Source organism: Ceratotherium simum, chromosome 4 (genome assembly GCF_057802395.1).
Source record: "Ceratotherium simum simum isolate JZ-2026a chromosome 4, ASM5780239v1, whole genome shotgun sequence".
NCBI lineage: Eukaryota > Metazoa > Chordata > Mammalia > Perissodactyla > Rhinocerotidae > Ceratotherium > Ceratotherium simum.
In genome coordinates, this window is record NC_141903.1 from 56,927,256 (window position 1) to 56,951,348 (window position 24,093).

The 24,093-nt window shown below is 38.3% G+C and overlaps 1 protein-coding gene and 1 pseudogene across 1 annotated transcript; one reads left to right on the top strand and one right to left on the bottom strand.

Moving 5' to 3' along the window:
• Nucleotides 1-621: 621 nt before the first annotated feature.
• On the top strand, nt 622-18,998 carry FEM1C (fem-1 homolog C). The gene is made up of 3 exons (XM_004420297.3): nt 622-907; nt 1,740-2,471; nt 16,190-18,998. Exons 2-3 carry the CDS (start codon nt 1,928-1,930, stop codon nt 17,497-17,499), a joined length of 1,854 nt encoding a protein of 617 aa, XP_004420354.2. The 5' UTR covers nt 622-907; nt 1,740-1,927; the 3' UTR covers nt 17,500-18,998.
• A 2,851-nt stretch (nt 18,999-21,849) lies between these two features.
• Nucleotides 21,850-22,264, bottom strand: LOC101393100 (ubiquitin-conjugating enzyme E2 C pseudogene; annotated as a pseudogene).
• Between the last annotated feature and the right edge of the window lie 1,829 nt (nt 22,265-24,093).

The following is a 24,093-nucleotide window of genomic DNA, read 5'->3' on the forward strand; positions in this document are numbered from 1 at the left end:
TTTCATTTCCTAGTTCTATTGCTCCGAGTTCGAGAACTCGACCTTGTTGACTTACACTGCTGTTAAGTTTTACCCTTCCTCGTAGCCTTTATATTTTTTAGAGTCCACATTGTAAAAAAATAAGTCATGTTTGACAGCCCCCAAAACTAATCTTTTTCTCAAATTTCCGTTTCTTTTTTCTTGTTTTGTTTTTTTTGAGATCTAATTACGAGCTCAGTATATACTCCAGGGCCCACCAAAGGAAGGAGAGAAAAGGCTAGTCCGAGGGTGTTAAGTGTACGGGAAAGTAATAATGGTTACCCCGCACCGTGTCGGGTTCTGGGAATGCGAAGCAGACACCTCCAACCCCTGCTTCCCGGAACGCGGGCGCGGAAGGCCAAAACGCAGAACCAGCGGGCTCTCGGTAGCCTCTCCCCGCAACTCCCACTGCCCCGGCGCCACGCAGCGCGGACCCCTCGTGGCGCGCCGCACGCAGGCGCGCCCTTCGCCAGGCTTGTGGCCCCGCCCCCTCCTGCGCCGCCCCGCCCCGGCCGGCCGGCCCGCCCCACCTCTAGGCGGTTGCTTGGTGTGGCCGCCGCCTTCCCCCGCCCCGATGGCGCGGATGCCGCGTCAGTGATGTGAAGCAGTGCTCAAGCTTGTCCGGCCCCCGGCCCGCAGCCCATTACACCATCCGCCGCGGCAGCCGCTGCGGCCCGCGCAGACTGGGAGGGCGGGAGGCAGCTCGGCGTGGCGGGGCGGGGCGAGCGGCGCGGCCAGATTCATTCCTGTGGGGCGCGGGGCATGGAGGAGCTGTGCGGCCGAAGGCGGAGCACCGCGGCCCGGGCGGCGGGGACACCGGTTTGAATTTGAAGGGGGCGGCCTGAGCCCGAGCGGCCAGCGGCGGCGGGGAGGACTAGCCCCCGGGCAGGTAGTAATGGCGGCGGCGGCGGCCTGCCCGAGCCCGGGCCGCGGCCTCAGGCGCCCGCGGAGGGGCCTGGGCGGGAAGGGAAGGAGGGCGCCACCGGCAGCGGAAGGCGGGCAGCGGGCTGGAGGCCACAGGCTCGTCGGCCCGCCGGGAGGGGGTCCTGGTCGATCCGGAGCTTGGGGAGGGGCTGCCGTATCTGGAAAAGGTAGAGGTGAAGGTTATGTAGGGGCGTCTGTGGTTTGGGGAACCTGCGGATCTCTTGGAGGGGGGGATCAAAATGGGGCAGGCAAGTTAGCTAAAAGGCAGCCGGATTTCCTGAGAGCCTCGAGGAGTTGTAAAGGAAAGCGCAGCTTTTGGGTGAGGGTTTTGGCATTAGCTGCCGCGGTTTGTTGTGTCCGACCTTTTTGTTCCTTCTCGAGACCCATCCTGGCCACAATGAGGCCTTTCAGCCGGCGCCCTTGGCCCGCTCTCTTCTGCAGATGTGAGAAAGAGAAACGTTGCTGAAGCCGCATCTCATGGCTCTTTCGGTTGTACTCTTTCTGGGCGTGTGCAAAGAAAAACTAGAACAAAGCTTGGCTGGTTAGGAGGCGAGAAAACCGGTTGCCTGTAGTGTTTCAATTTACCGTATGTAGGGAAGAGACTGCCTCCCACCAAAACATTCGGATCTGTGTTCCTTTTTGTATTCGCCTTTCCTACCTTTTTTTGGGGTTGTGTAGTAGTCCCTAAAGTATGGCGCTCCCCCCCCCTTCTCACAGGAGTAGAAATTAAGAAAACCTAAGTAGTGTTTTTGCCTTTACCTTTAGAAAATCAAAACTGCTTTTTTTTCTTTCTCTAGTTTGGTGCTCTGGTTGTCAGATGTTGGAAGACAATAGGACAGAACGTACTGTTCGTGGTTTTATATCCACTCGGGTGCAGTGATTAACCCTGAAGTTTCATTCCTGTAACTCTTGCCTGTGTCGATAGAGTTAAGCTGGAGCTTTGCTCTGAAGGATAAATAAAGCACAGCCTCTGAACTGGACATAAATGGATCTAAAGACAGCAGTATTTAACGCAGCTCGGGATGGCAAACTCCGGCTTCTTACCAAGTTGTTGGCAAGCAAATCCAAAGAGGAGGTTTCCTCCCTGATCTCTGAAAAAACAAATGGGGCCACGCCACTTTTGATGGCCGCCAGGTATGGGCACCTTGACATGGTGGAATTCCTTCTGGAGCAGTGCAGTGCCTCGATAGAAGTCGGCGGCTCGGTCAATTTTGATGGCGAAACCATTGAGGGGGCTCCCCCGTTGTGGGCCGCTTCTGCAGCGGGACATCTGAAGGTGGTTCAGTCCTTGTTAAATCATGGAGCATCTGTCAACAACACGACTTTAACCAATTCAACTCCTCTTCGAGCTGCCTGTTTCGATGGCCATTTGGAAATAGTGAAGTACCTTGTAGAACACAAAGCTGATTTGGAAGTGTCAAACCGACATGGGCATACGTGCTTGATGATTTCATGTTACAAAGGACACAAAGAGATTGCTCAGTATTTACTTGAAAAGGGGGCAGATGTTAATAGAAAAAGTGTTAAAGGTGAGTTCAGCTTCTTCATTTTTATTTTTTAAGTGTTTACCACTTATTTTCAGGAAGTTTGATAATCATAAGCAGTGGTGTTGAGTAAGCCAACATTGACAGACCTGTTTTTTAACCTTGTTGATTGTTTCTCTCATATTTTATAATGCATTGAACAAGTGTGATAAGATCTTTATCACTATATTAGGCAGCATTTTCTGTCGCTTATTTGGATTAACTTCCAATTCCTGGAAAATGGGTTCCCCAAAGTTTTAGAGCATGTTAGTGGCAGTTGATCTGAGACCTAAGGCTTGTGTTTAATCTACTCGAGAATATACTTCAGTGTAGTATATTTTTCTTAGCTTTAATTTTTTTAGAACACCCTTGGAGTAGAAACTACTATGTCTAGTGAGTCATTGTTTTGTTTGTCTTAGCTAGGCATTTCATTTGTTACTCTGTCAGTGAAGGCTAGGCCAGACTGACCTGGAAGGATTAATATCAATGGAAAAGGAGAAAATCTGTTCCCTTATTTCCTATTTATTGTGTGGCCAATAGAAAATCCTTTTATATAGAACAGGTATTAAATCTAGCAAGAGAGAAAACAGATTTTTAAAACTGCTACAATACTGAGAGAGCAAAACGAGGACAGAGTTAAACAGATGTGGATTTGTTGGCTAGCAACAATGTAAACACCTTTGTCCAGAAGAAGAGCTCAGGTTTACGGTTGTGTATAATTTTCAGCGATTGTAACAATCGCTGAAATGCAGCAAATGATAGTTTAGCGTTTTTTTAAACACTTAAAAACAACTGTTTTGATAACATAATTTTGATAGTTGAAAACCTTGTTTTCCTTAAGCATATTTATTTATACAACAGCAAAGTAATTTACTGCCTAATTTTAAAAAACTATTAAAACTTAAAAGTAGCATACATGGTAAAAAAAAAAAATTCAAACAATACAATTTGGTTTACATTGTTTACGATGAAAAGTAAGTCTTATCACCCCTGGTTTCTAGACCTCCAACCCACTGGCAACCACTATTTACAGTTTTTTGTGTGTCCTAGAGATAGTCTATGCAAATACAAGTATACTTGACTGTGTGTCTCTCCCTCCCTCTTTCCTCTCTGTTAGTTGATACATACTGTTTTGTTTTTTTTTTAGCCTTAATTTATCTTGGGTGTTATTCAACTCCAGTACGCATAGCTACCTCATTCTGTTTCATGGCTACACAATATTTCATTGTATGAATGTACATAGTTTATTTATCTGGTCCCTATTGATAGACAGTTAGGTCACATCCAGTATAAACAATGCTGCTGTGAATATTCCTTGAACAAAAGTGTGTCTTTGCACACTTGTGTGAGAATAGTCGTATTATAAATACGTGTAAGTGGAATTGCTGAATCGAAGTGAATGTTCATTTATAGCTGTGATACTGTCTGATTGCCTTTCACAGAGGCTAAACCACACAGTTATGGGGCACTACATAGTTCCTGGACATGTTTACTGAAGTTAGTATGATCTTTTTAAAAAAAGATTTGTTATTAAAATGACACAGGCTCATTGTGATTTTCTGTCAAAAATTTTTTTCCACAGGAAATAGAAAAATCCCACAAAATTCCAGCACTTAGAGATAATCCTTCCAAAGATATTTTTGAATTTTGCATATAGATATATATACAATTTTATGTTATATGCTCTTCTGTAACCTGTTTTTTAGCTTAATAAATGTTATCTTTAATGTCATTAATTGTAGCTCCTTAATTTCAATAGCTGTATACTCTTCTACTAACGGAGTTTTATATTACTTCTGGCTTTTCAGTGTGATAAAAATGTTTATGTAAACATTCTTACAAATCTTTTCATTTGTTCCTATTATCTTTGAGGTAGGTTGTTGGGTCAAAGGACAATGTGACTTTTTTTTTTTAAACAATCATTCTTTTAAAGAATGCTCGATTTAAGAGAGCAAATGACGGTTTAAGAGAGCAAATGACGGCTTAAGTGATCGTGGGAATGCTCTGAAATCACTAGAAGAAGGTATGGCTGCTTGTTTAGGCTTGTTGGATTTTTTTGTTTCTTGTTTGGAGCTTTTTGTTCATCAGCTTAATGATGTGCAGATTGTTGATCAATGCATATATTTAAGTCAGATTGGGGTATGTTTTAAACTCTTCGGTCATTGGAGAGATGCGTACTGGTGCTATTTCCCTTATGTTTTTCAAAGCCGCTTTATATACCTCTGGAGATATAAAGTATGAGAGAACTATACTATAAATAGCTCATATTTTTGTGAGGATTTTTACCTAATAAACTGTGAACAGTATTTAACTTGATTACCTTTGCTATTTCAGAAGAATGTTCCTTTTATCACCATCATCATATAGCCTTTTTGTGAGGATATGTATGCTCCCTCTTTTGGCCAAGTGGTCTGCTAATTCTAGAGTCATTTTTTCCCCCAGTGTCAATATCTAATATTTATGCCTTAAAAAAAAAAAACACATAACACAAGAAAACAATTTTATACCAAAAGTTGTTTTCAGATAGCCTTAATTTCATATACATACATATATACACACATATATATAGTATGAATATATATCACTATGTGAAGTACTTTTACCTTTTCATGGTGCCTTTTAATTTCAACAGTAATTCTTAATGAATGTTGGGGGCAGATTAAAGTACTTATGTACCGTCCCCCACTCTGATCCTGAAGCTTCCATTCTTTGATAATCACTCTCTCATTGACTCTTCAGATTTTTTTATGGGTTAAAGGGTAATGAAAAGGCAAGACCCAATTGAAACTAAGGCAGAAACACTGGAGAAGGATCTGATAGTGCATCAAGAAAGAATTTTTTCCCACATTTTTACCCCCATCCAAAAAGTTGAAAAGACTGGTAAGATTAGGGATAAAATGGATTACTTTCCTAGGAAATTTTATATGTCACCCATTGGAAATGATTCTGAAGAAAGAAAACTCAATAGATTATGCTTGGTCTGCTTAAATATAAAGTGCATGTGACTTCTACGTTCCATTGCTTTTTAACAGGCACTTGGCATTTGAATATATTATTTAACCTCTTTCCATTACTTTTTAACAGGCTGTTGGCATTTTGAACATGTTTTAACCTAAGATGGAATTCATTAATTAATTGAGAGAGCATTTATTGAGTCTCTCAGTGTGCCAGGCTGTTAAGACTTAGGATATACAAAGATGAATAAGACAGGATATACAGTCCATGATTCCCTGCTCTTGAGGAGCTCATGATTTGATCGGAGAGACAGGTTCATAAGCAGATAATTAAACCAAAATATGGTAAGTGCAACAGTAGTGCTTTCTTCTATTGGATATTTGGAAATACTTTATCTCAACCAACTCATTACCTGAGGGGACAGTGGGCCTTCTTTTCCTCTGGCATTCAAAAAAGGGAGAAAAACTTTGAGGTTTTAGAAATACTTCTCCAGTTGAACACAAAAATTGATTTTTGAAAGAGGAGAGTTGGTTGCTGTTTAAAACTAGACCCCAAATCAGAAGTGATTAGACAAGCCCATCTCAGAGCTATCACATTGATCTCAGCACTTCATGGTTATAGTCATCTTTGGCTTTCTTTGGTTCTTTTTTATGTTTTTTTGTTTTGTTTTGACTCTGAATAGGACTTTGCAGATCTGTGGTGAAGTTACTTAAGCGCTTCAGTTCTGCTTTTACAGGCAAATTCCTCTGGGAATTGAACAGCTAAAAGTGATTGAGTATTGCAGACCACTAGAACAGCTCTCTGAGTTGGAACTGGGGAGACTGGCCCTAGAGGACACACTGTCCTCACGCATAGGCCAATCATTTTAGATACCCAAAGTAATTGAGTAAATTGGTAATTACTGTGCATTTTCTGTAGGCAAGGCATTGTGTTGGACATTGTGGAGGCTATGAGAAGTAAAAGGACCTCACATTTGTTAACTGCTACAGGAATGGTATAAATCTATGCTGTAGGATTTTAGAAAAGTGTGGTGACTAGAAAGGCTTCATGGAGAAGTTGAACTGGGCCTTGAAAGGATTGTTGGGGTTCAGACCTGCAGAAGGGATTTGATAGAATTTTTAAGGCTAAGGAAATGACATAAGGAAAGTCACGTTGAGAAATATGCGTGGAAAGTTCAGGAATCGGAAAGTAGGCATATTTGGACCAAAGGGCACGCAGGGCTAGATTATAGAAGACATTGACTTCCAGGTAAAGGAGTTTGATTTTATTCTTTATGGAGTGGTAAGCCAGTGAAAGTTTTCAACAGAGGAATAACGGGATTTTTTAGAGAAATCCATCTAACTACATTCTAATTCTATTACTTTGTAAGCTCTTTGAGGCTCGAGACCTGTTGTTTGTATCCATGCATTAGAAAGAGTATCTGGCCCATAGTGGGTATTTGGTAAATGAGACTGTTGAATGAATGTGTTGGATATAAGAGAGGAAAGATTATAAGCTCCTTAATGGCAAGGACTGTGTTTTTAGTCCTTTCAATACAGAAATAAATACGTACATGAAGACTTGAAGTAAGAAATTAAGACAGTAGCTGTGAAAAACGAGTGGTACAGGTAGAATTCTTAGGGATTCAGAAAAGGGAGAAATCCTTGTAGCTTTTGAAGGGTTTGAGAGTAGAGCTAGTTCCTTTTATTATGGAAATTTTCTAACTTATACGTAAGTAGAGAGAAGAATATGTTGAACCACTTATCACCTAGCTTCAACAATTATCCACATTTGCCAAAGTTTTAAGAAATACGTTTCTTCCTCCTCTCCTTTTGTTTTCTGCAGTAGCTTAAATCAAACCCCAGGCATTATATCATTTCTCTCCCATAGTATAGGCACTTTAGGGTATAGATGTATTTCAGTCAAGAAAATGTAAAAAAAAAAATAGAAATCCTAGGGCCGGCCCGGTGGCTTAGTGGTTAAGTGCCTGAGCTCCGCTGCTGGCGGCCCGGGTTCAGATCCCGGGCGCGCACCAACGCACCGCTTCTCTGGCCATGCTGAGGCCGCGTCCCACATACAGCAACTAGAAGGATGTGCAACTATGACATACAACTATCTACTGGGGCTTTGGGGGGGAAAAAAAAATTAAAAAATAGAAATCCTATTTTTTTTTTTTACTCACTGTAAATGCAAAGGAATTTCAAAAAGAAAATCTCCCCTATGGGTTAAGAACTGTTGGTATTATGGTAATGGACAAAGATAATGACTGTTGTCATGTATAGGTTATTTCAGTGTACTTCAGGGCTGTCTGAGAGGGTTGGAAGATGAAGTTCTCTTTTCGTTGACATTGAGCACTCTTCTCAGCTATTGGTTACCTCAGCACACCTTGCAGAGAAGAGTAAGAGTGGGACTTAAAATTTCATTCTACTCTGTAACATACTGGTATTTATTTTGGTTTAATAATAATGTTCAAATAACTTACTAGTTGAATTCATTAACATTTTAATCCCAAATCAGGTTGCTCCTGCAAGTTGTTCCATGTTCATTGTTGTCCCTCTTGTATCCCCTGGCACATTTCTCTCTATCCTCAGGGTGACTTGGTGTCCTAGTTGGAGAAGCTAAGCTGTAAATGATGTGTAAATTGAGTTCAGTAGGGAAGTATCCATTGTGTTCCTCTATCCCTGGAGATTGGATTTTCAACTGTGAGTCATCACAGAATTGAACTGAAGTTGGTGAAAATGAGTAGATCCTGAACACTACTGCTATTTCAGAGTTGTTGGCAGCAACACAAACTTAAGGCAGAGGTTAAGTTTTACTTATTGACCTTTGGGGACATGTGGTTCCCTCACTGAGTTCATCTTTATCAGATTTTCCTATATTGATTAATTAAATTTGTTTGTTTAAAACAAAATTCAGGAAGCCCTTGGCATTCTAGAGATTTATGCTGTTGAGACATCAGGAATGTATGTGATGGAAGATAGAGGTGGGGAGAGGCCCAGGTAAAGAAGTCACTTGGATGCAAATGTGACTAAAATGTCTCTCCTCCTCTTTTTTCCCCCCCTTTGGGAAAAGCTGCAGTTGAATAGAGAGTCTGAACTAGAATGGCCAGGAAAGGGAATTGTAATGAATTGTAATGTTGATGTTTTCATCAATTTACATTGTCTAATTTTAATGAAATTATACTAATACTAGTTGTTTTTAGTCCTGATCCCTTAGCTCAGGTGCTGTTAGCCTTGGAAATTCTACTTGCTATCAAGACCCATTTCAAAGGCAGTTCCTCATCCCCCTTGAGTCATAAGAATGTATCTTACCTCTGTGGATGCAGATATTCCTTAGCAGTTAACTTTGTCGTGAGCTCAGGGACCTGTATTGTTAAATTTCCGTTTGCTCCTAGCTCAGTGCCTTATACAAAGAATTAATGAAGGGGGGCATATGGTAATCTTGGCACAGTTGGTCTTTGATTTTATTTCTTATTCCTTTTTTTTTGGAACTGTCCTTAGTATACATGGGGGGAATATACATGGGGAAGGGAAACATTCTGAGGAGAGGAACCTTCTAGTGCTCCTTTGATACCTTAAAGTGTTTCTACTCCTTCACACCTCCTTCCTTAACACCTACCAATTAGTTATTTCGGGAATAAAATACTTGGAATCAGCATTGTTATGCAGTTAAAATGCACACACGCCCTCTTCCCATCTTTACAAGTGGACCTCTTATAGACGTAGCTTAGTCCCAGCTACAAAGTTGAAGGAGAATGGATGCCAAGTACAGTAGAATAAAGAGGAGAGATGAGAATTGTTTTTGTACATTTCCAGACAAATCTATTACAATAAAAGACCCTTTAATTGCTGCTTGTGTCTGTCAAAACTCACACCTTTACCTAATGAAGACACAAGTACTTTGATTGTAAAACAGCTTTGAGACATAATTCACATACCATTCACCCATTTAAAGTGTACAAATCAGTAGTATGTTTACAGAGTTGTGCAGCCATCACCACAATCACCTTTTCATCGCTCCCCCCAAAACCTCATATCTATTAATTCCTCCCCCCTTAGGCAACCACTAGTCTGTCTGTATAAATTTGCCTGTTCTGGACAGTTCATATAATTAGAATTATAATGTGTGGTTTTTTGTGACTTGCTTCTTTCACTTAATGTAATGTTTTCAAGGCTCATCCATTTTGTAGCATGTGTCAGAACTTTATTTCTTTTTATTGCTGAATAATCCATTGTATAAATATACCACATTTATCCATTCATCAGTTGATGGGCATTTGGATTGTTTCTACTTTTTGGCTATTAGAAATAACGCTGCTGTGACTATTCATGAACAAGTTTTGTGGATGTATGTTTTCATTTCTTTTGGGCATATTCATAGGGGTGGAATTGCTGCGTCATATGGTAATAACTCTGTTTAACCTTTTGAGGAACTGCCAAACGTTTCCAAAGTGGCTGCACCATTTTACATTCCTGCCAGCAATGTAGGAGGGTTCCAGTTTTTCCACACCCTCGTCAACATTTGTTATTCGTTTTTTTTAAGATAGCCATTTTAGTGGGTGTGAAGTGGGGTTTTTTTGTGAGGAAGATCAGCCCTGAGCTAACATCCATGCCACTCCTCCTCTTTTTGCTGAGGAAACTGGCCCTGAACTAACATCTGTGCCCATCTTCCTCCGCTTTATGCGGGATGAACCTGACAAGCGGTGCGTCGGTGCGCACCCGCGATCCAAACCCGGGCCGCCAGCAGCAGAGCGCGCGCACTTAACAGCTACGCCACGGGCTGGCACCCTCTTTGTGGTTTTGATTTTTATTTCTCCAGTGGCTAATGATGTTGAGCATCTTTTCATGTGGTTATTGGCTATTTGTCTATCTTTGGAGACATGTCGTCATATCCTTTGCACATTTTTAAATTGGGTTTTTTTAAATTACTGAGTTATAAGAGTAATTTATGTATTCTGAATACAAGTCCTTTATCAGATGTATTGTTTTGCAAATATTTTCTTCTGTGGATTGTTTTTTCACTCTTTTCATGGTATTGTTTACAGCAATTTGGATTTTATTTTACAAACTAATTTTTTAAAGATTTGACTGTGGATCACTTGGATTTGACTTAAACAAGAAAATTGTTAAGAATAAACTGCAGGGTTTACTTATACTCTTTATTACATAGACAGGAACTTTTCTGTGGATCACACTGTGTAATCTAGTTGTAAAACACACCCTATTCCTGCCATGGCATATAGTGTTTAAATTTAGAGTATAGAGGAATGGTGAAGTTTCATTTTTGTATGGTGTAAAACGGGGCTGTGACCTAACCCTTCTTTTAAACGTATTTATATGGCTTGATATAGCTATATGGCAAATATCTATATAGCAAACAAGAAAATAAGATTCCTCCTCTATTTACTTGCTGCTCAAAGTAGCAAAGACCAGCAACGTAGGCATCTCTTGGACCCATCCTAAATCAACTGAGTCAGAATCTGCGTTTTACTATGATACTTTGGTCATTTTGTACATTAAAGTTTGAGAAACACAACTTTATTTGACATACTAAACACACACATAGCTTGAACTATGTGAAGATTTTACAAACAGGAGAATCTGTTGAATTGACATTGCTAGAAAAAGCAATTTAAATTATAATAGACATTTTATATTTTTTAAATATGTTATAGCCCTCATGGGGACATTTTTCTTTCTTTAAAAAGATAAATTCTATTTACTACTTGGGAGTGGTTTGGAAACTGACTTAATTTTGATCCTGGTGAGTCTAAGTTATCTTACCCAAATTGAGGTATTTAGAAATGCTGTGAGGTTCTTATATGATTTAAGTGGTTGATTGCTAACACAAACAGTCAAGATAAATATCTTTTAATAAAACCAAAACACCTGGTTTGGAGCCAGGGCATTCTTAGGGCTCAAACTAGTTCTTACTCAATATACTAGTATGTTTTTGGATTACTTATTTTAGAAAAATCTTGACCCCATTGTTAGGTGCCTGTATTTTCACAGTTGAGCATGAATTCCTATCTTTTATGTGCCTATTATCAAAAGATTACAGGTCTCGTTAAAATTAACAGCAGCTAAGATTGGCACTTCAGATAGGTCTTCTTGAGGAATACTACTGTGCTTTAATGCATGAGCCCTTCCCATAATTTCCTTCCCTTAATATCAATTCCAGAAACATCTCAATGAATATGGCTACTTTTTATTCTTCCAAGTTTTCTTAACAGTGTTTGTATGTTATATAGTTGAAAATTAATGTGTTTAGATCATACTATTTTAACTTTCTGCAGAAATACTTTAACTGAATTAACACTTAATGTACCATTAGCTTGATTTTTAAGAAATGTCCATTTAATAAACATGTCTTTTGAGAAGTCATAAAAATTTTCCATTATGAATTCAGTGCCAGAAATTTTATTTTTTCTTCGAATGAACTTTCTCTTAATCAGGCATTGAGAACTGTATAATACAATACTTATCTTTTTTGTTTACCTAAAGGTAAATTCATTAAATTTCAAGGCTAAATATCCTTGATTCCATCTAAGATGCCTGGTAATATTTATTTTTGAACTTTGTGTTCTATTTTTCATTTTCTTTCTCACTTTGAGGATACAAAAATAGGACATTGTGAGGTAAAGATACAAAATCTTTTGAAAGTGCAATCATTGTATTATGGAAGCATTTTTTTTTGTGAGGAGATCAGCACTGTGCTAACATCTGACAATCCTCCTCTTTTTTTTTTTTTTGCTGAGGAAGACTGGCCCTGGGCTAACATCCGTGCCCATCTTCCTCCACTTTATATGGGATGCTGCCACAGCATGGCTTGCTAAGCAGCGCGCCGGTGCACGCCCAGGATCCGAACCGGCGAACCCTGGGCCGCCACAGCGGAGTGCGTGCACTTAACCGCTTGCGCCACCGGGCCGGCCCCTGGAAGCATTTTTAAGGGGCACATAACCCAGGGAAAATGCTTGAGTTGAATCTTCATTAGTACTTGGCATATATTGCTGTGCACCAAAAGTTCAAATCAGTGAAGTTATCTAGCAAAAATTAATAGGATTTTATTGCTCTTTGGCATGTAACTTAGCACAGACTAGTCACAAGGACATAGTAAGTGGATTTTTTTAATTCAGCTTGTTATGTTTTTTCACAAGAACTTACATGTAATACTTACAGCATTATCTAACAATGTTGAATGAAACAACTGATAGAGCAAAATATGTACATTACATATAACAGACAACTGGTTGTCATTTTGTAAAGTACTTATAGAGAAAAAGTCAGAATAATCCCAGAAACTGGAACATAATTAGACATGTCATAGAAGAAAATAAAGTTTGTGAACAGACATGGGAAAATATTTTATATTCCTAGATATAGAGGTAATACAAATTAAAATTAAAAAATTAATTCCAGTGCTAGAAAGAGTACTGTAAAAGTGGAACTTTTAAAAGGTTTTATAATTCCTTTGGAAGTGAGTTAAAGATGTGTTAAGCTATCACACATTTGTGATTCTGTTTTAAGGTAGGCATTAATTTTTTTGTCATTTGTTTATTGAAATATAATTTATATACAATAAAATCCATCTTTTTTAGAATACAGTTCTGTAAGTTTTGACAAACATACTGTAATTTGTAGTTTTGACAAACATATATTGTAACCACCGCTATAATAAAGACAGAACAGAAAGTTCCTTCATGTCCCTTTGCGGTCATCCTCTCTCCCAGCACCCAACCCCTGGCAATCACTGGTCTGTTATCTGTCCTTATAGTTTTTTGGGCATTAATTTTAATAGTGAAAACTCTGAAGCAGTGCAGATGTCGGTCAACAGGGAAGTGTTTGCAGATGTCGGTCAACAGGGAAGTGTTTATGTAATTTATGACATGCCACATTACTTGAACTTTCACCGTAAAGCCATTAAGAATGATTATGTAGTATCTATGTAGTTCATGTAGACAGTGTAGTAACATAATTGACAAAATGACCAAGATGTAGGTGAAAAGCAGGAAATAGTTGTATATGTACTGATTACCACTCTATCAGAACATACCATGTAAAGAGACTTGGAGACATGACACAAAAATTATAGTTGCTTTAAAACTGCCTTTTTTTTAGGGCTTCCAAGGTGTGAAAGTGTGGTGGTTATATACTTAACTTCATAGAGTAATTAAGAAGCTTTTACTTTTTAAGCTTATTTTATCCTCAGAAGCTAAGTTTGAATTACTTTTTGTGATATCAAGTATCAGAAATTTAAGAATCTACCTTAGCTTTAATGGTGTGCTGTTATCTGGGATATAAAGGAAATATAGCATCTGTGTTCTTTAGGAATAGACAGTTTGGGTAAGAAAACCTATTCATGAAGCAGTAATGTTATGCTGTTGTAAGCTATTACATAATATCATAGATACACTATGAGTACGTACCAGGATGAGTGATACATTTATTCACCAAGCATTCTCAAAATGACAAATTGATATGGTATAACCAAGAAGGTGTCTTTGAACAGCTGAAATTTCTGGTGCAACTTGAAGGACAAGAAGTTAAAAAGGTAAAGAAGAGAGTGTATTACAGGAAAATTAAGAGCAAGAGGCATGGAGGTGGGAGTGAGCAGGTCTGTTCCTGGTGCTGGGATGGAGTGATGTGAAACATAAGCAGAATCTCTGACTGCAGGTATTGATAATGTCTTTTGGATTAGAGTGGGTGTTGGCAAACTATGGCCCAGGAGTCAAATCCTGTCCACCTCATTTTTTGCTCTCTCAGTGCTTAGTTGCCATACACATTGCTAAAACATTCTATCAGACACCATTCCATTGTAGACCATTGAAATCCTGGATCAGAATAAAAATATCCAGATAATTATGTAGCCCCTGTAGATACCATGGAAGACTAAAGAGGATAATTCTTGCTTTTTACAATTTTAGTTATAGATTTTTATGTGAAGTATTCAGGTTTAAAATACTTTCTAGTATACATGCTGTGTCAGGGGTCCCCAAGGCCACCTTCATGTTTGGAGGTGACTCAGCGTGTAATTGTACTCACAGCCGAGATTTATTAAAATGATGTAATAAGGGCATGCAGCTGGATCCTAAAGGGAAAGGCATAGGTTGGGGTCTGGAGGAATCTATGTGCAGGCTTTTTTATGTTCTCTCCTTCTCATGACAGGTCACAGAGCACAGTCGTCTTCTAGCAGCATCAATGCATGTGTGCAATATTTCTGCCCAGGGAAACCTGTTAGAGACTCAGTGCCCAAGGATTTTATTGGAGGCTGATCATGTAGACACCCTTTGCTAAGCACAGATCTAAAATTCTAGACTCCCACAAGGAAAACAGGTGTTCAGCATAAAATGCATTGTTTACACAAACAGTGAGTTATGCTTATCATTTGGGGAAAGTTTTATATCTTGGAACTGTTTACCAGACAAATTCCGAGAAGCCAACCAGGGGCCATTCTTGCAAGCAGGTCTTTCTAAGGATAGCTGTGTCAGCCAGCTATGTTAACTCTTTTCTGTGCACATGCTTAAAATGACTCACTGTTGAAATTCTCTTTAAACATTGTATGTAAATATCAAATGTTTGCATGATGATTTCTGTTTTGATAATTAGTAAAATTTTTATCATTAAACTTAGGTAGCTAAAATACTTGGGTGGTTATAATGTCTTAATATGTTCCATACAGGCTTTTACTAATGTGCCAGTGCCTATTGTCAGTTTTAATCCATGTGTGAGAAGAACAGGACAGTATTAGAACATTTAGTACATCTAAAAAGAATGGTTAAAAAATTAAACTACAATGGGAAATAATGCATTATGAAAGGACACTTAAGATGTCTGCTTTTAAAGTTCATATTGAACCACCCACATATTTTTCAGATTTCATTGGACTTGTTTTTCTTATGGGACCTTTTTGAGGAAAGTGTTTTGTTACCAAGAATTTTGACTAAAACAGCTGAAGTTCACTTGGCAATCAGAAATACTGAAAAAATAATTTCTGACTACTATCAGAATCAAATTGGAGAATCTTAGGTATTATAGACTAGATTTCTCATTTATAAATGTGGAAGCTGACCCAGAAAGTTAAGTGACTATCAGCAAAACTATGAATAGCTGGTTAATTTCATTTTATCAGTTTTTAGTCATAGAATATGTACTTGAAAACATTATTGAAAAATACCAAGAGGCTATGGATTAATTTTGACTTTCATTTAGTGACTTGGGATATCTTTTCATGCCTAATTTGGTCATTTCATTTATTCAACAAACTTAAGAAGTATTTCTTTAACCCGTGCTATGTGTCAGACACTGTTTTAGGTGTTGGGGATCTTTTTCTTACTTGTAATCAAATTCAAGTATGTCCCATTAAGAGCGACTTGGAGGTGCCTGCTTTTCTTGAGGTTCTAAAGTACATACATGTAGGGCCGCCCCCGTGGCTTAGCGGTTGAGTGCGCGTGCTCCGCTACTGGAGGCCGGGGTTCGGATCCTGGGCGCCCACCGACGCACCGCTTTTCCAGCCATGCTGAGGCAGCGTCCCACATACGGCAACTAGAAGGATGTGCAACTATGACATACAGCTATCTACTGGGGCTTTGGGGGAAAAAAGGAGGAGGATTGGCAATAGATGTTAGCTCAGAGCCAGTCTTCCTCAGCAAAAAATGAGGAGGATTAGCATGGATGTTAGCTCAGGGCTGATCTTCCTCACAATAAATAAATAAATAAATAAATAAAGTACATACATGTATTACATTGTATCCTGGTCCCTCAAAATATGTCTCTTTTTTTCCTCTCCTTAAGGAAATACTGCATTGCATGATTGTGCAGAATCTGGAAGTTTGGACATCATGAAGATGCTTCTTATGTATTGTGCCAAGATGGAAAAGGATGGTTATGGAATGACTCCCCTTCTCTCAGCAAGTGTGACTGGTCACACAAATATTGTGGATTTTCTGACTCACCATGCACAGACCAGCAAGACGGAACGGATCAATGCTCTGGAACTTCTGGGAGCTACATTTGTAGACAAAAAAAGAGATCTACTTGGGGCTTTGAAATACTGGAAAAAGGCAATGAACATGAGGTACAGTGATAGGACTAATATAATTAGCAAACCAGTACCACAGACACTAATAATGGCTTATGATTATGCCAAGGAGGTAAACAGTGCAGAAGAACTAGAATGTCTTATTGCTGATCCTGATGAGATGAGAATGCAGGCACTATTAATTAGAGAACGTATTCTTGGTCCTTCTCATCCTGATACCTCTTACTATATTAGATATAGAGGCGCTGTCTATGCAGACTCTGGAAATTTCAAACGATGCATCAGCCTATGGAAGTATGCGTTGGATATGCAACAGAACAATTTGGACCCTTTAAGCCCCATGACTGCCAGCAGCTTACTGTCTTTTGCAGAACTGTTCTCTTTTATGCTACAGGATAGGGCTAAAGGCCTGCTGGGCACCACTGTTACATTTGATGATCTTATGGGCATACTATGCAAAAGTGTCCTTGAAATAGAGCGAGCTATCAAACAAACTCAGTGTCCAGCTGACCCATTACAGTTAAATAAGGCTCTTTCTATCATTTTGCACTTAATTTGCTTGTTAGAAAAAGTTCCTTGTACCCTAGAACAGGACCATTTCAAAAAGCAGACTATATACAGATTTCTAAAGCTACATCCAAGGGGAAAGAATAACTTCAGCCCTCTTCATCTGGCTGTGGACAAGAATACTACATGTGTAGGGCGGTACCCTGTTTGTAAATTTCCATCTCTGCAAGTTACTGCCATACTGATAGAATGTGGTGCTGATGTGAACGTCAGAGACTCCGATGACAACAGTCCCCTACATATCGCTGCTCTGAACAACCATCCAGACATCATGAATCTCCTTATTAAATCAGGTGCACATTTTGATGCCACAAACTTGCACAAACAAACTGCTAGTGACTTGTTGGATGAGAAGGAAATAGCTAAAAATTTGATCCAGCCCATAAATCATACCACATTGCAGTGTCTTGCTGCTCGTGTCATAGTGAATCATAGAATATATTATAAAGGGCATATCCCAGAAAAGCTAGAGACCTTTGTTTCACTTCATAGATGATAATTTGACTGTATTTTAGCACTGTTAAAGCACGAATTGGTAACAGTTGTTTCATAAATGAGCACTGTTGTGATAACACCAGCATTCGTTTAGCTTGATATCATTGTGCTCTCATTGGCTAAAGCATTATAAGCATCAAATTTACAGGTTCCTCAGTATTTAATATAAATATACCATATAATATATTGTTTGTGAATTATTGAGAAATGTAACGTCATATTCACATTTCTAAAATTGTCTGCCAAAGGCCGATCGATTCTGGTTCTGTTTGCTGTTGGGTGTTTGGAACAGAGTTAACGATTTTTCGGTGGTGTCTTTATACTCTTCTGGTCTGTGAATTTTATACAATTGAAGGTCTGTTTTTTCTGCTGCTTCCTTCTCTTCTCCAAGCTTCTCCTCTATTTCCACTTTATTTTTTTCCTGACTAATTCTACTTATCATTTTTTTCCCCTTATGGACTTTTTTCCATGCTAGGTTGTACAAACTTTATGGACTTGTTACCATTTGCAGTTACCATAAGTGCTTTATCTTCTCTATGCACCGGCTTAGACTTGACTGTTTTATGTTAGCATATTTTCTATGCAGTGGTTGGTCAATTTCAACTCAAAACACTGTTAAGTTTGTTACAAAGTTCATTTTATGAAAGTACTCTAGTAGCATGACAATTTTTAGAGCTATAGGTTAGCTGCCTGAGCTCAAGCCTTTTTGTTTGTTTTTTTCCTTCACATCTGAGATTTCTTTCTCTAATCCACTGAAATTATTGTGTGCTAAATTTGGGAAACAAATCTATTCTAACTCATTAACCCAATTGAAATTTAGGTCTGTCATCTTAATATATCATGCAGTAAAAGGAAGAATCTTTATCAAGTGACCCACCTTTCATGCTGCGCCAGCGTTGTCCTGCTTATGCTGATAATGTGATTAGGTGTAGAGAATTTGCTTAAATTTAACCTCCAAGTTTATCACACAGCTTAATGAGTCACACTGAAATATTCAGTAATTGAACTGCAAATCATTTTAGTTACAAAAAGAGCTAAAGCATGTCAGTGGCATGATGCTTGCCAAGCCAGATCTAGGCACCTAGGATAATTAAGGTATTTTAGTGTGCAGTTTACTGCCCTAGTATCAAAGGTCAGTAACAGTGTTCTTTCTTTCTTCAAGCTTAGGTATACCTTTAAAGATAACTTGCATGAATTACTTTGGTCTCAATTATTTGTCACCATAGTTAAACACAAATGGTTGCAGTGCTTCCTGTTCCCTTACTGAAAGTTAGCTTTTCTTTTCTTTTCTTTTGAGGTTTTTTAAACAGCTTTGCTAATACCACAGAAAGGGCTCTTTTAACTTAAGAACAGATAAATGAGAAGTACTAAAAAAGATTCAGGTAATTATCATTCAGCACTTTATTGTTCTTCAGATTAAAATTTATGATGGCATATTTGCCCTGCAATTGTCTTAATAAGATTGTTCTGAATAAAAAGCTCCATATTGGTTTGAGAAAACTCAGTTTACCTGTGATTTTAATGAGTGGAATCACTGGGATTTTTGTGTTGACATTTTATTCTGAGGGTTGATGTAATGGTATTTAAGGAGTTATCATTGCAAATAGTCACATTAGGTTTATTTCATCTTTATTCAGTAAAAGACTTGTAATGAGGAGTAGTACATAAACAAAAAAGCATTAGACTTACTTTCTGGTTGAATAATTGGGGTTTAATTTTTTAAAAGATATCCTTACTCATTTTACTAGGTTGTAAATTTAATTTTGCCTTTGAAAAAAGTGGATTGGATATAAATGATTGCTCTCTAACCTTTTGATGAAGAGATTTTAATATCTTATTTACCATGGGCAAAATTGGTAAAATATTTGAACTGCCACATATGTTTAGAATAATTTGTGATTTAGACAAATATTCTAGAAATATCAGACATCAGTATTTTGAAATCATTTGCCTCTAACCTTGTAGTATAAGAATTATATATGCATGAGCTAATTTTTGTGAAAAACAAAAACTTTATAAGTACAGTAAATCTACATTAGTTGATCTCAATAATTTTTGGGTAAAGGATGAGGAATTGGATTTTTAAGTGGTTTAATATTTACCCCTCTTTTTTGGGGGAGGGGATAGGAGGGCTTACATGCTCTTATAGTAAGGTACATCTCACACTCTTTTACAGGTGAACTTGAATTGTGCAACTCTAGTATAAAATAAGGATTTCTTTACATAGCATTTTTCCACCACTAAATATGGATAACTTAGAACTACTCCTCAGTCTTGATAACTGAATTGTCTTCTTCTTTCAATTAGGATACAATTCTCTGTTTGCCATATTCTCAGATCCTACTAGGAGCTCTTGAAAAACCAGTTAGTTTAACAGCTCAAAATTGTCGCTGATTTTATTTTAGAGGAGGTTGGTTAATAAACATGACCTCAGACACTGTTAAGGCCTTTGTCAGAAAGTATTCTCAAAATTGTTGTGAGACTGAATGTTAAAAGATACTTAATTTATGTTATTTTCTTAACCACAGATGAGTAATTTAATACTTAGTGAGCTAACTGTACTCATTTGAGTTGAACTGTACACTGTAGTGTGGTGATGTTGGCTGGAGTTAATGTTTAAGTTTTTATTACATTTCTATAAAAATGCCTTGTTAAGGCCTGCTGAATTTTAGATTTTTCACTATTGATCATTTCTGTAAAAGAAATGATCATTTTACTCAGAGTAGATACCAGCCTACTTTATAAAGACAAGTGGATTGTAGATTTAAAAAATAGTCATTTTCTTATCCATAAATCTAACAGGGCCATAAGCCCAAATCAGCAAAGGGTAATTTGGTGCCCGTTATGATTTTGAAGTTAAGTGATTGCTCACTTATGAAGTGACAATCTTAATGTATAATATTTTAGAGACCCCTATCGACTGTGACTTGGGAAAACTGTTTAGGTTATATCTGGAAAAGTAGCTCTTTAAAATCATATTGCCCAGCAGAAACCTTAGGTTGAATTTTATAGGTATAATAATCTTTATAATTAATTTTCTAGGAATTATGGGGGCCAGATAAGATAATAACCATAATCTTGTACACTGTAACAGCAGCATTATTGCTTGGAACATTAACCATTTTAGAGTTAGATACTAAGGAAACTAAAATTAATTACTCATCACCTTTTTTTTTTTACCCTCATATATCACTAAACAACTAGTTTGTTTCTCTCCCTTTTTGCCAGTATGTTTCAAAAGAAGTACTGTATTCAGATGCCAGCCAATAAATTGTCACACAATGGAAAATGATATGCCACAACATTCATTGTAAGGTCTAATAAAATTAGATTTGCACCAAATACAAGTGTATTCTTACTAACTCAATACTTGATTGATGTTATCTCAATGCATATAATTGTGGACTCCTCTTTCAAAAAACACCTATTTGGTCATTTATAGTCAGTTAGAACTTGAGCTGGCATTTAGTATTGATATTTCTATGTAAAAAACAAAGATGATTTATGTACAGTTTATTCTAAATTTTTTTTCCAGTCAAGACCACAGAAACTAAAGATATGGGAAGACTTTTGTTGTCAAATACAAGGGAGAGGAGCTGCTTTTAACTCTGGGTCTTGTTTTGTTAACTGGTTTGGTGTTAAGTATCAGAAGCATGTCATAAATATATTACTACGAAGGTAAGTTTTATGCATTTATTTCCATCACTTTTAAATCGTAAAATGTAAGTACTCCTTGTCTTTTCCTGGATATGAAAGTTTTCTAATACAAAAAGTTTTAATAGGTTCTGAAAACGCAGTGCCTCTCGTTTCTAAACTCCAAGCATAAATTGAAATATCCAGTTGTATAGGCTTTCCTGTTTTGAATCTTTAACCTACCTTACCCATAACAAGTACAGGCTTTGTCATCTTTTTGACAGGACTCTTAAACCTTAGTCATCTTTTCCCTTGGTTCTATGGTTGTCCCCAACTACCACCACATATTTGACCTTGATTTATTAATTTACTTTTTTTCTTTTCCAAATGACCAGATATAACTTTGACATTGCAGGTTTCCCCCCTTGTTTACGTAATAGATAACCAGTATTAATTGATCCTAGAATTGATATTTATTTTTAAAATCCTTTCATCCTTATAATTGAATGCCTTTGGAGATTATAAAGCTATAAAAGGACACTTGTGATAATACTTAGTTCTAAAACTTAGCAGGCACCTTGATTCTTATTTTTTAAAAACAGTGTATTTATTTAGTATTCATTTAAGGGCTCAACTGGAGACAAAATACAAAGAAAGGACAGACGATCTAAGGAAAAAATAAAAGGACAACACAGAGAGAGAGGCTGGACAGCCGGGGTCAGGGCTCTTGGAGAGAGTCCAGCTCTGTGTAGATTTCTTGCGGGTACTTCTTAAAGGTGCAGGTGTTCCCAGATGTTGGCAGCATGTGTGTTCAAAGGGCTGTGGATGCTTGGTTCTCCTAGCAGGCTCTGCATGGACAGCAGGATGGTCCTGACGTCACACAGGGCTGATCACTTGTCTTCAGGATGTCCAGGCAGACGTGACCCTGGTGTCTAAATGGGGGTGGTAGCCAGGCATGAGGAGCTTTACCCGGGGTGTGCTGTGACGGAAGCCACTGGGGAACTCAGGAAGAGATACCTCAGGTCTTCACAGTCTGTTCCCGCTGCTCCATGGATGATATCCCCACGCTCGGAAAGGTGGTGTGATTCAGGGAAGGTGGAAATTCCCTTGTTGCCAGATTTCATGGGGATCATCAGCTCCTGCTGGAGCCTCTTGCTCACAGAGCCCCAGACGGCACCTTTGCTGGGCCTGGCTCGTTACAGGCCAGGTAGTGGTTCTGGGAGGCCATCCCTATCTTAATTCTTTAATAGTAAAAGTAGTTCCGGTTAAGCATTCAGTCAATAATATTGAATTCCTGCAGTACCGGGCAGTATGCCAAATGATGATTATTGTATCCACTCACTGTAGAAGACTTTAGAAAATAAGCAAAAAGAAAACCAGACTCACCTCCCAGTTGTACACAGTTAATGCTTAGCTGTGTTTTCCTTTTGTGTGTGTGCCGTTTTAAATTTTGAGTTCTTTCAGGAAAAATAAATTTTTAAAGTGGTGACTTGTAGCTAAAATTCAGGAAATTCTGAAAATAGAATTCAGTCAAGAATGAATTTAAATGAGTGTGACCTGTTTATAATGGAGTGTTAAGGGAAAATTAGGGATACTCCCCATGCCCTTTCAGGGTAATTCTTTACAAAAAAATCAAGTAGCAAAATAAGTCCATGTTCCTTGCCTGTAGGCAACAATTCATTCCTATTTATTTCTGCAGTAGCTGATCTTAGGATAGCTTCTATTCATCTAAATGTAACTTTTTAAGGAAATTGTGGAAGATTTTAGTTATACATGAAGAGCTTATGAAATATATTGAAACCTTTCTGACTTTTGTTTAGTAATCTTAACAATAAGCTGATATTTGTAATATTTGTGTTTTGTTGTTGTTGGTGGTGGTGGTGAGGAAGATTAGCCCTGAGCTAACATCCGTTGCCAATCCTCCTCTTTTTGCTGAGGAAGATTGGCCCTGAGCTAACATCTGTGCCCATCTTCCTCTACTTTATATGTGGGATGCCTGCCACAGCATGGCTTGATAAGCGGTGTGTAGGTCCGCGCCCGGGATCTGAACCTGCGGACTCTGGGCCGCCGAAGCGGAACGTGTGAATGTAACCACTATGCCACCAGGCCAGCCCCTGTATTTGTAATGTTTAGTGCTCTTTCTACATCACTGATTTACTTTGAACAAACCTTGATATATTTGAATTATGAAAATTTTTTTATTTTACAAGTAAATTATACAAATTAGTATGAGTTGTAGAATATTTCTATTTGAATACTCCAAAACTTTTTAAAATTTTGGAGTAATTTTAGATTTACAGAAAAGTTGCAAAGGTAGTAGAGAGTTCCTGTATACTCTTCATCTAGCTTCCCCTAATGTTAACATCTTACATGGTACCTGCTTATCAAAACTTAGTTTGTCAAAGCTGAGGAATTAACATTCGTACAATACAATTAACCAAGCTACAGACTTTATTTGGGTTTCACAGTTTTTCCTCTAATATCCTTTTTCTGCTCCTGGACTCAATCTGAACATACCACATTACATTTAGTCATCATATCTCCTTAGTCTATAACAGTTTCTCCGTCTTTCCTTTTTTTCTTAGACCTTGACTTTTTTTTTTTTTTTTTTGGCGAGGAAGATTGGCCCTGAGCTAGCATCTATTGCCAATCTTCCTCTTTTTGCTTGAGGAAGATTGGCCCTGAGCTAACGTCTGTGCCAGTCTTCCTCTATTTTGTGTGTGGGGTGCTGCCACAGCACGACTTGATGAGTGGTGTGTAGGTCTACACCCAGGATCTGAACCCGTGAACCCTGAGACTCCAAAGCAGAGCACTCCAACTTAACCACTATGCCACTGGGCTGGCCCCTAGACCTTGAAATTTTTGAAGAGTACTGGTCAGATATTTTGTAGAATGTCCCTCAATTTGGATCTGTCTGATATTTTCTCATGATTTTACTGGGGTTGTAATTTTCTCTGTGGGG